Source organism: Pelecanus crispus, chromosome Z (assembly GCF_030463565.1).
Source record: "Pelecanus crispus isolate bPelCri1 chromosome Z, bPelCri1.pri, whole genome shotgun sequence".
Classification (NCBI taxonomy): Eukaryota; Metazoa; Chordata; class Aves; order Pelecaniformes; family Pelecanidae; genus Pelecanus; species Pelecanus crispus.
The window spans coordinates 55,767,930-55,782,040 of record NC_134676.1 but is presented as its reverse complement, the minus strand read 5'-3'; the positions used below and the strand labels follow the sequence as shown (position 1 = coordinate 55,782,040).

At 36.6% G+C, this 14,111-nt stretch overlaps 1 protein-coding gene across 3 annotated transcripts in view; it reads left to right on the top strand.

Moving 5' to 3' along the window:
- The window catches only part of HOOK3 (hook microtubule tethering protein 3), a 92,147-nt gene that overhangs the window by 20,748 nt on the left and 57,288 nt on the right, over nt 1-14,111 (top strand). For all 3 annotated transcript variants that reach the window (XM_075727083.1, XM_075727085.1, XM_075727082.1), the window contains exons 3-4: nt 1,691-1,763; nt 10,980-11,030. In XM_075727083.1, the coding sequence (XP_075583198.1) occupies nt 1,691-1,763; nt 10,980-11,030 (124 nt within the window). The remainder of the gene's footprint in view (nt 1-1,690; nt 1,764-10,979; nt 11,031-14,111) is intronic.

The window sequence follows — 14,111 nt, the reverse complement described above, 5'->3', positions numbered from 1 at the left end:
GATGAAACTGTGGATAAGACATTGCTTTTTCTGTTTCATAGTTTAAGATTCTGTCATCTGTGCTAGAACTGCACTGTTTGTGAATGGGAGTAATTTGGAGTCATCAACTTAACTAGTAATTAAAGCTGTTCTTCCAGCTATATGTTTGCGGATGCCATGTCAGAGGAAAGGAAATATGCTGTAATCTTCACCAGAGTCTGTAGCAGAATATGTAAAAATAGCAATTGGAATGTGTCAGTAGAGGAACATTGCTGTTTGTGATCTCTCTCCATTGCTGTGTATTGTATCACGGGCTGCTTGCAGAACTTGATGCATTGTGAAGGAGACATTGTGGGGAAGATGGAGTACAGGAGATACCATGCATCAGGTACAAAGTGTGGCTGCAAAGTCTGTGCTCTAATATAAGTACTGATGTAATTGCTAGTTTACAGCATATATGATACAGATGTCACTTGAATCTCCAGATACATTCATAGTTTTCGTAAGGTTTTGCCAAAAGATCTCATGGTGTCTTGCACTTAAAAAAAGAGCTCAGTCCAGAACCCTTCTCTCTGTAGAGGATACAGCAGTAAATCTAATAGTACTCAGTGGCGAATGCAGCAGCATAAGTCCAGAAATTAGAATACTTCATGTGAAACTCTAAGCTGGCCTACCACGCTGACTTTCAAGGGCCTTATGCTTACAAAAAAAGAAAGTTTTTTTCCCCCCAGCTATATTAACTTTATATGTTGGATGAAATATTAGCCTTTCCTTATGTTATGTTGACCTACTCCTTTAAACCAGTTATTTGTAGTGCATTCTCTCTCCTTAGTTGTGATCATAGCATTTTCGAAATTCTGTACGATATAAGGAAAATTGGACTTAAGTGAACAGTAGAAAATGTTAGCCCTTTAGATGATCTTGGAACTTGGGGGCAAGAGAGTTTTGGGAGTTGTCTTGAAGAAGCAACTTCTGGAAGGTGCTTGTCAGAAAAAGGAAGAGAGGGAAAGGTATTTATAGGAATAGAAGTATACTCTAAAAGTAGTAGGTGCTCTTCTTTATTTTGATTGCCTCTTCAAAAGTGCAGAAGATAGAAAAACCTTTAAGGAAAGGTGTTCTCAAAAAGATTTGTCTAGGGTTACCATGAAAAGAGATTTGCAAAAACTGATAGTGTTTCATAGATGAAATAATAGTAAAGTGTGTTCTCAGTAGTAAATACTTAACTTCAGTGATACTTTTTAACTCTTCTCACTGTTTAAAGCCAACATATGTATTGTTCAGTCTCAAGCTTCCCATTTAGAAGTTGAATAGTTGTAAGCAGTGTCTAGCAGTAGGAATCCACAATATGTGGAAAAGTAGCAATTTTTGTAACGCTTTCAAGTAATGCACGCAAATACTGCTGCAGCACCAGCTGATAAGTTAGAGGAAGAACAACTGACAGAGTGAAAAACTGGCAAAATGCATTCCAAGTACAGCGGCTTCCTCAAAAGTGTTAGCTACTCATGGTAGACAAATGTAGCTGTGCTGACAACAGGGTACAAGGCCTTAGAAGTAGTAACAGGACTCTGAACTACTGTGTACAGGCAACATGTCAGATACAGAGGCAGTCATTTAAATAACCTCAGCCTGAGGTAGGGGCTTGATCACTAAGGTATCCTCACAGTTTCTGTAACCTGTTTTTAATGAATCCTCCACGTTTTTTGTGTTTCAGAGATCCAGCTTACTTTGATGAAAACTGGCTGAACAGGATCAAAACGGAAGTAGGAGATAATTGGAGGCTAAAGGTATTTGACTTACTTTGCTTGTCTGCGAATATGTATTTCAGTTCTTAATATAATATTGTATCTAAATACTAGCATATTTCTAGATTAAGACCTTGCTCTATAGTAAAGCTTTTTGAATTTTAGACCATTTTAATTGTACTTATTTTTTAAATGTTGTTACAGTCCTGCACAGTTTAGTGAAGAAAAGACATTTTTAGTTTGTAAATAGGTTTCAATAATTTAAAAGGAAAATACTAAAATAAATTTTATGCATCAGCTACCTCTCTTTGTTTTTCACGTTGAATGAAAGATTTTTTAAAATGCAAAGTGTGAAAGTACTATTAAAAAAACAGAGCTCTGAGAAGCAGCTGCATAAATAGCAGAATAATAAGCAATTTATTTAAATAAAAATGGCAAAACATTGTTTCCTTTTACTTTGTCAGCTCTGCACAACTACGGAGTTCTAGGAGAGGAAGTCATGTTTTAACTATGTTGTTTGTACTCAGCATGTTTTTTAACCACGGTCTGTTTGCTGGGTCATTTTTATCACTTGCTATTCTAGTACTTTCTCTGCAAACCTTAAGGCAATAGAATTTAGAGTGCTATGGCTGAAGAGCATTTTGGTTTATAAAACCTGAAGAACATACTTTCACATGCAGATATTAGTGTAGTTCCTGACCAGGTTTGTTCAGAGAATGATAGGTGTACCTTTCTAAATTGTTATTTTCAGCCTGACTGCTTGAGGAAACTAAATAGTGGTGGTTTGTCTGTTAGTTCATGCTTTGTATAGAACCATTTTGTTCCGGCCACCAAAAACCCTTCTGAGCATCTGGGGAAGGGCCACAACTGTGAAATGCTCTAGTACGTTGTGGTTTAACCCCAGCCAGCAACTAAGCACCACGCAGCTGCTCACTCACTACCCCTGCCCTGGTGGGATAGGGGAGAGAATTGGAAGAGTAAGAATGAGAAAACTCCTGGGTTGAGATAAGAACAGTTTAATAATTGAAATAAAATAAAGTAAAATAGTAATAATAATAACAACAACAACAACAATATAATAATAATAATAGTAATAATGATATACAAAGCAAGTGATGCACAATGCAGTTGCTCACCACCCGCAGACCGATACCCAGACAGTTCCTGAGCAGCAGTCACTGCCCCAGCCAACTCCCCGCAGCTTATATACTGAGCATGATGTCATATGGTATGGAATAGCCCTTTGGTCACTTTGGATCAACTGTCCTGGCTGTGCCCCCTCCCAGCTTTTTGTGCACCTGGCAGAGCATGGGAAGCTGGAAAGTCCTTGACTAGCATAAGCAGTACTTAGGAACAACTAAAACATCAGTGTCTTATCAACATTCTTCTCATCCTAAATCCAAAACACAGCACTATGCCTGCTAGTAGGAATAAAATTAACTCTATCCCAGCCAAAACCAGGACATACTTACAGGCTTGTCAACATCACTGGCTGAATAGAAGGGACACACAGTAAGTGCCACCTGAGACAAGGATGGAGCATGTGGCTGCTGTATATGTTTTGACTTGGCCAGCAGACCTGTCAGTGTGGTAACTGCTGCCTGGCCAGCTGTGTGCAAGTCTGGGCTGCTTTAGAATCTTTTGTCTGCCAGGGCTGCCAGCAAAAATGTGGGTACGTTGATGAGGATATATGGACTGGCTGGTGAGTAAAAGATGTGAACCCTAAAAAAGCTAACAAAGTTTTGCTGCTTGTAGACCAGTTAATTTAAATGAACTTTTCAAAGCAACATATGGAATTGCAAGTGAACAGCTGGATACAAGGTTTTATTTTTCTATAAAATATTTCTGTGGCTTTTTTCTATGGAATATTGAAATCTTGGCTGTTAAATTTGGAGAACACCACATTGAAAACTGTTTGTTATAATAGCATTTCAGCTGATTGAAAGTGGAGCAGCAGCTTCTGTAACCCTAATATGGAGCTTGAAGGAATACATTTTTTTATGTTTCCCACCAATTTGGCAGATCCTAAGGCTTAGCAGGTATGAATGAAAAAAAAAAAAAAGGCTGAGCAATCTAGTAACTTCCTTATGTGATTGACAGTGGAAAAACATCAGGTCAAATTTCAGTTCCTTGCTGATGTCATTCCTTCTTGTTTTTCATAAATCGGTGTAAATAAGAACTAAAGACTGATTTTTTTTGTTTGTTTTTTTTGTTTAAAAGAGATGTATAGTCCATGTTTTTGTATACATTTTTTATATACCACTTCCTTTTTAATGAAGAATACTAAAAGGCACAAATATGATATTTTAATTCTTACTTTGTAACCAGGAAAGTAATGCTATACTTTGCCAACTGTTCTTCTTTATATGTGAGTAAATACTATTAGTAATCTAGTTGTCCAAACATCTATCAGTCAATCCATCACTTATAGTCTGGCTTACAGGAACACTTTCAATCTGTGCACTTCTGTCTGCTTGTCACTAGATTTAAAATGTAGGCAACATACTTCTGCATGACTCGATGATACAGATTTCTCTTCATATTTTAAGAAGCACCATGAGAAATGATAATTGGGTTATCTCATTACCTCACAAGTCATAGTAATGAGCTGAATTATATTCTTGTTGTTAAACATGGTTGCTATTTGCCTCTGGGATCATATGGTGTAATAGTCACCACTTGTACAAGCTCTTGGTATGATGAACCATATACAGGAGCCAGTCTACCAAAATGTAATGTGCAGGTAGTTCTACTTTGTGGAACAGTGATTAGGAGGGCCTGATAGAGGTTAGTGTAGGCCAGATGCAGCCCTTCTAACCACTGTTGAAAGAGATGCAATTCACTCAAATTCACTGAAAAACCACTCAGAAGATCATGCAATTGTTGACTTTGAATTGGATGCTGTGCTGCACAGAGAATAAACAAGAATATATGACTCAGCTTTCATGACTTTTTTTGTTCAGCAGTTCACTTTCTGATAACTGCAAGAATGCAGTCTTATTAAAAGTGTTTTTCCCATTGCTGTACCAGTTTAAAACAAATGTATAAATTCACAGTGATGTTGTTATATTCTTGGTTTCAGGGCATGTTGTCTGACTTGAGAGATTGAGCAATGCATAGGGTAGAAAAAGAGAAATGTTAGAACTCAGGGGATGTGCAAAGTAGGAAGTATTCAGCAAGCATTCTGTGTATTACAGCTGACCAGATCTTTGTCTACTCTGTTTAGTAGAGAAACATGTTGTTACTTCTTTGGGGTTAAAATTTCTGGGCGATAACATACATCAGTGTACAGAGCAGTTTATGTTTTCCCTTGGGCAACAAAAAGAAAATACTTCTCACTGCTACCTTAACTGCAAGTTGTGGTTTTAAAAAAAAAAAAAAAACCGACCCAAACCAACCCTATCTCTTTACTGATGTACAGCTGAACACTTTAATATAGTCAGAGTTTACACTGTGTACACACTAGTATTTCATGGTGAAGATGACACTTTGAAGATATAATGACCTTTATTGGAAATAGGAAATGGCATAGGAAATAATTCTGTTGCCACAATTTTGCAGGAATGAAATTCCCTAATCCAGAAAAAAGAAGGTTCAATGTCTAGTTGTACAGGAATACACAGCAACAGAACAGAAGTTTAAAGAGTTAATGATTTGATATACACACGTCAATTTTGGCAATTACAGAATAAGTTTTTGATTGTCTGAGGATGGGATAAAGCTGAAACCCTCCCCCTGCCCCCTTCCATTCAGTGTAGTGGTACGTAGCTTGGGAAAGGAAGGAAATACATTGTTCAGCTATATTTCGGACTTTTTCTGCTGGACTTTTCGCTTTGGCATTCAGAGTGCAGCATCAGTTTAAAGTACAATTTTATCGATGTTTATAGTAGCAAGCTGTGTTTGTTCCATTACTGAATAACATTCAAACAATGGAAACCTCTAGACTTTCTGCAGCTAGTACAGTTTGAATATCTTGTGTTTGATACAATATTGCAAAATGGAATAACAAATGAAATTAGAGCACAGACTACTTAGTGCTGTACTCTTAAGTAAACAAACCTGATTTTTGAGAATTAATTTTGACTTCCTGCAGTAGTACAGTTATGTTTGCTCTGAATTCTTCTACAGTACAAGCTGGCTTGACTGGTGGAGTAATGGAAGCTGGTTTTCAGTGTACAGAATCATCTTTCTGCTACTTTCATGTTCCTTTGTGAGAGAAGGGAGCACTTATTCATGAGCAGCCTTCTAGAGGTTGTTTTCTGGTAAGAGTGGAAGCCTGTCATGTGAATGTTTTTCTGCAACCAAGAAGCAGAGGTTATAGGTGTATTGTAAGCCAGCATTCATTTCTGTCAAAAAGATAATCAGCAACTGATATATTTAATTCTATTTCGATATACCCTTAATTCCTAAGTCAGTGTCTCCAAGTACAAGCTTTGTGGGAATGAATGCTCTCTGTGTTCAGAGCCACACTGAATTTTTTTTTCCTTGTCATTTAACTCAAAGAAGTGTCTGTGTCTGTTCTTTTTGGGATTTCTTTTTGCAGAATACAGGTTGGAGTGGGATAACACCCAAAGCTAGTGGTATAATCTCTCTTTAGGCTGCATTTATAATCAGTGAATAGACAGGGTCCCACAGAATGCAGTTTAGAGCAGAAACCTAATATATATGTTGGGAGTGATGCATGCATACTCTCCCTCACCTCTCCCCGCGTTTTAAGTGCAGCCGGGAAGAATATGTACCTTAATGAGATATCTGAAACTGATTGATTAAGAATTCTCTCACCACTTGCAAGTGTGCCCTAGCAACACTTCCAGAGGTTGTAAGGTTCTTAATTATAACCTGTGTGAAGGGAAATGGGTCTGTGCATAATTATCCAGGAAAGATACTGTTGAATAGTATTTCAGAACATTGGGGTTCCCATTCAGAGACTTCAGGACCTGAAATGTATAAAGATAAGTAAATCTGTTTACACAGAGTCTTCAGCACAAACAGGATTTCCGTCATACATGTGATATAAGGATAAATGCAAAATTGGGGACTGGCTGTCGTAATGTTAGAGACAAAACAAGGGTTAGATAACCTGTGCTCCCTTTTTGTCAGCAATTACAAGCTTAAGGGCATTTCTACTGTCCATTTCATCAGGCTTTCCTTTTGTTGCTCAAGTATATTCACAAAGAGAGAAACCTAGACAAACATACCCTTACAGACCCTCAGTTTGGAACCAGTAAGCAAATTGTAATTAAATAAAAATAAGAGATTTCATATGACGGGGGGGGGGGGGGGGGGGGGCGGGGAAGGAGAAAAAACCCGCAAACAGTAAGTCACACGGTGTTGCCAGATCACATGTAGCCTTCAGTAACCCAGGGCACAGCATCTCTGCTTTCATTCCAGTCAGTTTATCAGGTTAATGCTGTGTAATAAGGGTCAGTCTCATGCTGAACAGTGTGTGCTAACTGTAGTACTATACTACAGTGAAGATGGCTGTATGCCAAGAGGGTAGTAATCATTTAATATAAGGAATGTCCACACAGCTCTGCTGTGGATGTAAGTGAAATTTAGGTATTCAAAGAATGAATTATAACATGCAGGTTGCTTTTGTGGATGCATTAGTTCAAAGGAGATGTCCTCTCCTTGGTAGTATGAGATTGAGGAAATAAAACAGGAAATAACAGATGGAAAAGACATTGCAAATGAATAGAGATTTATCTAGAAATAATTAATAATCCATCTATTGTGAGTTGCAACAGCTTTTGAAGTGGAGTAAAGCATAGTTGTCACGTTTTTTTTTTCCCCCCAGTAAGTTTCATGTCTTTTCCAACAGAGGTATGGGTGCAGGGAATGGATGTGAAAGGGTTTGGGAGGGTGGTGTACCTGCTTTGCATGGAAGAGGAAGAAGTCAGGTTGCTGATGCAAGCAAATAAGCACCCCATGTGATCATGAGCTGATCTCCAAAGGATGATAAAGTGCTTTATAGTAATGATCGATACTGGAAATTCTATCTGTTGTGTATATGTTGTGTTCTATCGCTGCATGATTTAATTGTTCTCGTTAACTAGTTATACTTAGGTTTTCCCCATGTGTTTAAGAAAAAGAGGAAAAAAAAATTCCAAACAACTATCACCTGCTGTGATTTAGAGTTCTGATGTAATTGGTTGTCTTTAACACTTTCTTGTGCTATTGTTCGTTTTCATTCATCTCTGTTTGAAGTCTTCCTTTTAAGAATTTATGCTATGACCTGAGAAATGTTACTGGAGCTACTGAGTTGAATCTCAAAATAGAAAACATTTGTGGTGGTTTTCCCACGGTGATTCTCTGCCAGTGGCAGTAGAACCATCTAAGTGTATTCACTGCCGACAAGTTCAAAAAAAAAAAAATAAAAATTGAGAGCCCTCTGAGTAATACTGAAGATCATTGTTAAGTTTAAGCCAGTCTATAAAGAAGCTGCTTTCGCCTTATAGTTGTCTGATTGTGTGGCAGATACAAAGATGGTACAGTTAACTCTTGAAAGCAAGTTATCCTAGTACTGCTGATTGACAGTGGGATAAAATGGGACCTCAAAGACAAGATTTTTTTTTTTCAGTGTGTTTGCTGTTTTCTTTTTCTAAGGATGCTGCCCTGTATGTTAGTTTCAATGACAGATTTTGATCAATATTGATTTTGTTCCAGCACCTCAACTCTAAGCTCTGTGGAAGTTGTATGGAGGAAGATGACTCTTTGAGTTTAAGGGATTTTAATTCAAACAATGCTTGCAAGGACAGGGGAAAATAAGTATTTTGTAGGCAGGTACTTTCCATTTTGTTTCTCATTTTCTGGGATTATGTTCAAGTTCAAGGTTCCTCACAATGTTCTCATCGGTAAACTGGACTTAAATTCTGCAACATGGCCTTTGCATTTCTGTGGCATTTTCTGCAGCAGACTCAGGTAAATTACAAACTGGAAGATTTTAATGAATCAAGTTTGAAAATTATATTCCAATCAGTGCAGTATTCTTTGTGGTAATTTGACATCAAAATAAAATGATTTACATTTCTTTAAATTCTTAAATCTGTTGCAAACTTTGGTTATGATTGTGCATAGCCTTTCAGAGGTGGTGGTGATTGCTTTTGGGTAGACAGCTAGAAGATAGTTGTAGTTCTTATAGAAACATGATGTGTTATATGTAATATTACAGAAACAGTATGTGTTTGGGAGTAGAAGGGGTAAACCTGAAAGTAAACTAATTATTATGTTGTTATGGGAGGGACAGTAAATGTTGTTATATACTTGCCATCATGTAGCACCTCCAGTTCTCATTCTAGGTTGTCAGAATATTTGATGTGTCACTTTTCAAGTGAATATTTGTTTCTTGTATGACTTAAAGTTCAGTGATTATGCAGACAATCAGGATGTTCTTATATCTTAATAAGTGGTCAGCTTTTGCCACTTGTTTCCAAAAGGGAGTGGATTGATGGGAATAAGCTAATCAGGCCATTAGCACTTTGGGTTTCATGGCTAAATCTTTTGGTGTGTGTGTAGCCTGTTCCTTTCTTGAGTTTCTCTTAGAAAAGAGACTGGATTTCGCTTTCATCACCTCCTTTTGTCTGTTGACTGTGGTGAATTTGTCCCTGGATTTCAGTATAATGTTTCCTAGCTGTTTTCTGTAGTGTTTCTTCAGATCTCTTGGAAGATAGATGACTTCTGTCAGTCGACAGAATCTCCTAGCTGGATATTTCTGGAATGTAATCATGAATATAGACGTTATTGTGGGCTTTAAAGACAGTTGGGATTTGGGAGTTTTTGCTCTCCCTTCATTATAGTTCCACAGTTTGCTGCTGTGGCTACTGTTATCAGCAATAGCAAAGTTTGTGAATCCTAATTCAGTCAGGTTCAGTCTCTGCAGAACTTGTTTATAGACTTGATATAATCATAGAATCATTTAGGTTGGAAAAGGCCCTTAAGATCATCGATCGAGTCTAACTGTAAACCTAACACTACCAAGTCCACCACTAAGTCATGTACCTACACACCACATCTACTCATCTTTTAAATACCTTCAGGGTTGGTGACTCAACCACTTCCCTGGGCAGTCTGTTCTAGTGCTTGATAACCCTTTCCATGAAGAAATTTTTTCTAATATCCAATCTAAACCTCCTCTGGTGCCACTTGAGGCTGTTTCCTCTTGCCCTATTGCTTGTTACTTGGGAAAAGAGACCAACACCCCACTCACCGCAGCCTCCTTCCAGGTAGTTGTAGAGAGCAATAAGGTGTCCATTCAGCTTCCTTTTCTCCAGACTAAACAATCCTAGTTCCCTCAGCTGCTCCTCTGTCAGGGGAGACAGTGCACTGCTACTATTATCTAAATTCCTTGCTTAAATACTTTGACATTAATTGGTGGGAATCTGTAGCAGTTACTTTCAGCAAAGATTCCTTTTTTTTTCTAAATATCACTGATGAGATCCATTGGGCATTGTTATCATTTTTAAATGCACTCTATCTCAGAGGCTTGATGTAAGTGGATTTTTGAAATCCAGAAGCAGTACTCAGAAAAGAACAGAAGAGAAGCAGTACTCAATACTAGAGAAGTGTGGCACAGATTCTGTGCAGCAGGAGACACTTAACTGATGCCACTGGTTATGCAAATGAACAGAAGCTATCTTTGTATGGCAGTGAAGGCATCACTGAGAAATGTGAATTTTGCCTTGATACTGTAAGACATTCAATTGTAAAGAATTGGGGTGGGGGGAACAAACAAAAATGAAAGAACTAAGAGGAATAATTAATGAGAAAATTAATAAATTAAGCTTACATGGGGTGGGAATAAAGGAGGATATTGAGTGGTAGCTGGTTTTGGTTTGGAAGAAGAGGTTTGTCTCTGCAGAAAGTAGATCACTAAGATACTTTAAGAGAAGAAGGGAGGAAAAGAATGTTTCAAATTCTGGATACAAAAATAATCTGAAGATAAACAAGTACTCAACAAAAAGATTCATGCTTTAGAGTCTGATCTAAAGCCTATGGAAGGAAATGTGATGTTTTTCATAGCTTTAAATGGGTTCTTTCAATTAATAGGATTTCTGATCAGTTCTGGAAGTCTCATCATAAAGGTCTTTTGCATAACTTTTATGATTCTAAATTAAACTGCTCAAACAGAAAGTCTCACTGTGCAGACAGATGTTATTGTATGATTCTTTTGTGTGATTCTTCTGTGATTGCCTACTTTATGATCATTTATCTGTAATTTATTCCCTGCATTTATTGTATTTTCTTCTTGTTGTCAAATAGGTAAGCAACCTGAAGAAAATTTTAAAAGGAATATTGGATTACAACCATGAGGTAAGAAATCTTTTAAGTAATCTACGTCTATGTCCCTTTTTTGTTACCTTTTTTAGTTAATCTTTTTAATGTAAATTATATTCTACTGATTAAGTTCTGACTTTTCCTTGCAAAGTATTTGGCCTACAATGTATTTCATGTCCTGTTTTCAGGTGTTAGCCTTCTCTAAAACTTCTCACCTGCTTTATTGAATATTCAGAGCTTCCAGAGGAGTCTGATGTGCAAATTCTGTCATACAAACCATAGATGTCTTTGCTGACTGTGTTCTAATGGTGGACTTTAACAGTACCTGTGTTTGATCCCCCACCACCTCCCCGCTCCAGCTAAAGACTGCCTCTTTCCTTTTCTTTTGAGGAGAGAAAGAGCATTTTTCGCCTCTCCCCACATGAAAATTTTTAATGAAATGTTTTAATCCTGGGCTATTGGGGTGTGCCCTTGGTGTTCTCTCTTAGACTATTGAGTAAACGCAGAAATGAACCACTCCAGAGGAAGTACAATACAGTATTTTTTCCAGTGGTGAATCTTCAGCTGAAATTCGCTTTCAGTTTCAGTGATGTTTTGAGGCAAACTGATCTGTACAGGCTGCAGCGCAAAATCCATAATATGTACGTTCTGACAGTACTTGTCTCAAAGTATTAGCTTCTCATAAATACTTTGATGAGAAAGATACTTGTTAGTAAACTTAAGTCTTTAAAAGTGAACAGATTTTTAGAAAGACTTATAACCTTATATTCAGTAAATGGTCAGGTATCCATGTTGAAATAAATTTTGAAAACTGATGGCTAAGCAAGCTGGTCATAACTGACAATTCTAGAAAGACACAAATAAGTTTTTTTTGTTATAGAAAATTAACATTACTATGACAAAGTGATGCCAGCTTCTTTTCAGCTAGTTGGTATGTAGAATGATTAAGTTTCTGGTGTGAAACTCTACTACTAAGCAAGTTTTGAGCTGTTTCAAGCTGATTAAGTTCTGCAAAAGTAATGCACATTTATAAGTTTGACTGGATTTTGGTTTGGTTTCCTTTTTTTTTCTGCTGAGGCAATGCTTGTGGTGATAGTGGAGACAATCTGGATTTTACTATGAATCCTGGTTATGTTTTCCTCAACCTGATTCCCTCTCCTAGCAGTCACCTTCTACAGAAATATAGATGTGAGTGTATATGGATTTTACCTGACGTAGCAAAAAGCCTTTGAAAAGTTTATGTGCTAATTTTGTTCATTTTCAAAAATCCAAAAATTTGTATCACATTCAGGACAGTCTTTAAATAGCTATCCTACATTGCTGTCTTTGGCAATTATAGTATGGAAGAACAAGAAGCCAAAGTTACCTATTTATAGCTTGCGTGCTTTGTTATGTCCCAGTAATCTTGCTGCAGAGCTCTGCTGTGGAATTGAAACTTCCATTTTTTTGTAAAGGTCTTTTATATTTATTTTTTTAAAAAAGGGGGAAAATGCTCTTTTTCATCTCAAGGTATTTATTGCAGAGTCTATCCTTTATTTTCTTTTTCTTTTGTTGAATTAAACTTGTATCTCATGTTTATTTCAAAATCCTGTATTTACACCTTCGCATCCTTGGCTTCTTCATAGTGCCTGCTGATATGCCTCTTCCCCCTCAGCGTTCTTCCACAGCGATTATGTTATCAGTAACTATGAAGCTGTTGTAGTATTAGTAGCTTAAATCTGGCATTGCATTTGAAAGAAATTCAGGAACTACAGATCAATATATAAACACATATCAGATTTGTGTAATTCAAAGAATATTGTGTTTTACTGTATTATCGCAGTCTATAGACAATGGTAATATTTTTCATTGTGCTTGATGCATTCACAGAATTCTTATTTTCTCACTAGAATGACGTAAAGGAAGTCTTTTCCAACAAGAATAAATCTGGGTCCTTTAAAGTATACAGAGATTTTTAGTAGTGTTGGTGCTCATTCTTTGAGAAAGCTGTTAAAAAAAAAAAAATACTGCCACGATACAAAAACTAAAGTACAAAACAAGAACAAACTCAACCACAACAATTCCACAAAGCCCAACCCTGGAAAACTTTTGAATGGCTTGATTTCCATGTATTCTTCATATACATCTGTTAAATGTTTTTTTTATAAATAACTTTACCTGATTTTCTGTTTTTCTTGAGTATTAACATGAAAAAGGGCATCCAGCAAACAAATGACTGATTCCCTCCATACTCATTGTTTCTTTATTGCACGCTGCTTAAGAAGTGACAGTTTCTTTTTATCTGCAATTAATGTGTCACAGATGTGTTTAATTCCATATTTCATATTCATATTTTCAGCCCACTGAAAGCTCTTTATGAACAATTTAGCAGAATTGTTTAATTCCTTCTACTGACAATCATTAATGTAAATCCTTCTTAATTATAAATCAGATTACATTAATTGTAAGTCACATGGGCTTTTTTGTTTTGTTTTGTGTTTTTTTTTTCTTTCTGCATGTGGGCTGTTTAATTATGTATTGTACTACTATCTTAAATTCTCTTCCATGGAACTAGCTTTCTTAGCTCTGAGACTTGCTAAGTATCCTTAAATTTTCTAAAAGTGTGAGGCCAAGTGATCGAGTTTTTTACTGTCTTGTATTTGTCATCCGTCAGTGCTAGACACATGTATAAGTGAAATATTTCAATTTCTGGCTTTCTAGTAGTAAGAAATGTGAGATTTGTTTATAAAATTTTATGCTACGTAAGGTGTTTTTAGGTGTTAAATTCTTTTTAATTGAATGCTTCAAAGAAAATTTATTTATCTATGTGCTGTTGATCACTGTGGAACCTGCCTTTGTTACCTTTCTTACCTAAAGAAAAAAAAATCTTGCTAAGTATGAAACTAATAGTTTCTTTTTAGTTGATACAGTCAGGTTTGTTTTCCTCAAATATTAGTTTTGTCAAGCAATGTGGTTTAATATTTGGATGTTAGGTGTTAGGCAATTTAGTTTGTTTTAAAGGTGAATTGAAAACTATGTTAAAGTACAAGTAAATTGCTCTTGTTGATTCTGAATCATCTTTGTATTTTGAAATGTGTGTGTATGTATATATGTAGTGATACAGACACTGGGTCTGCA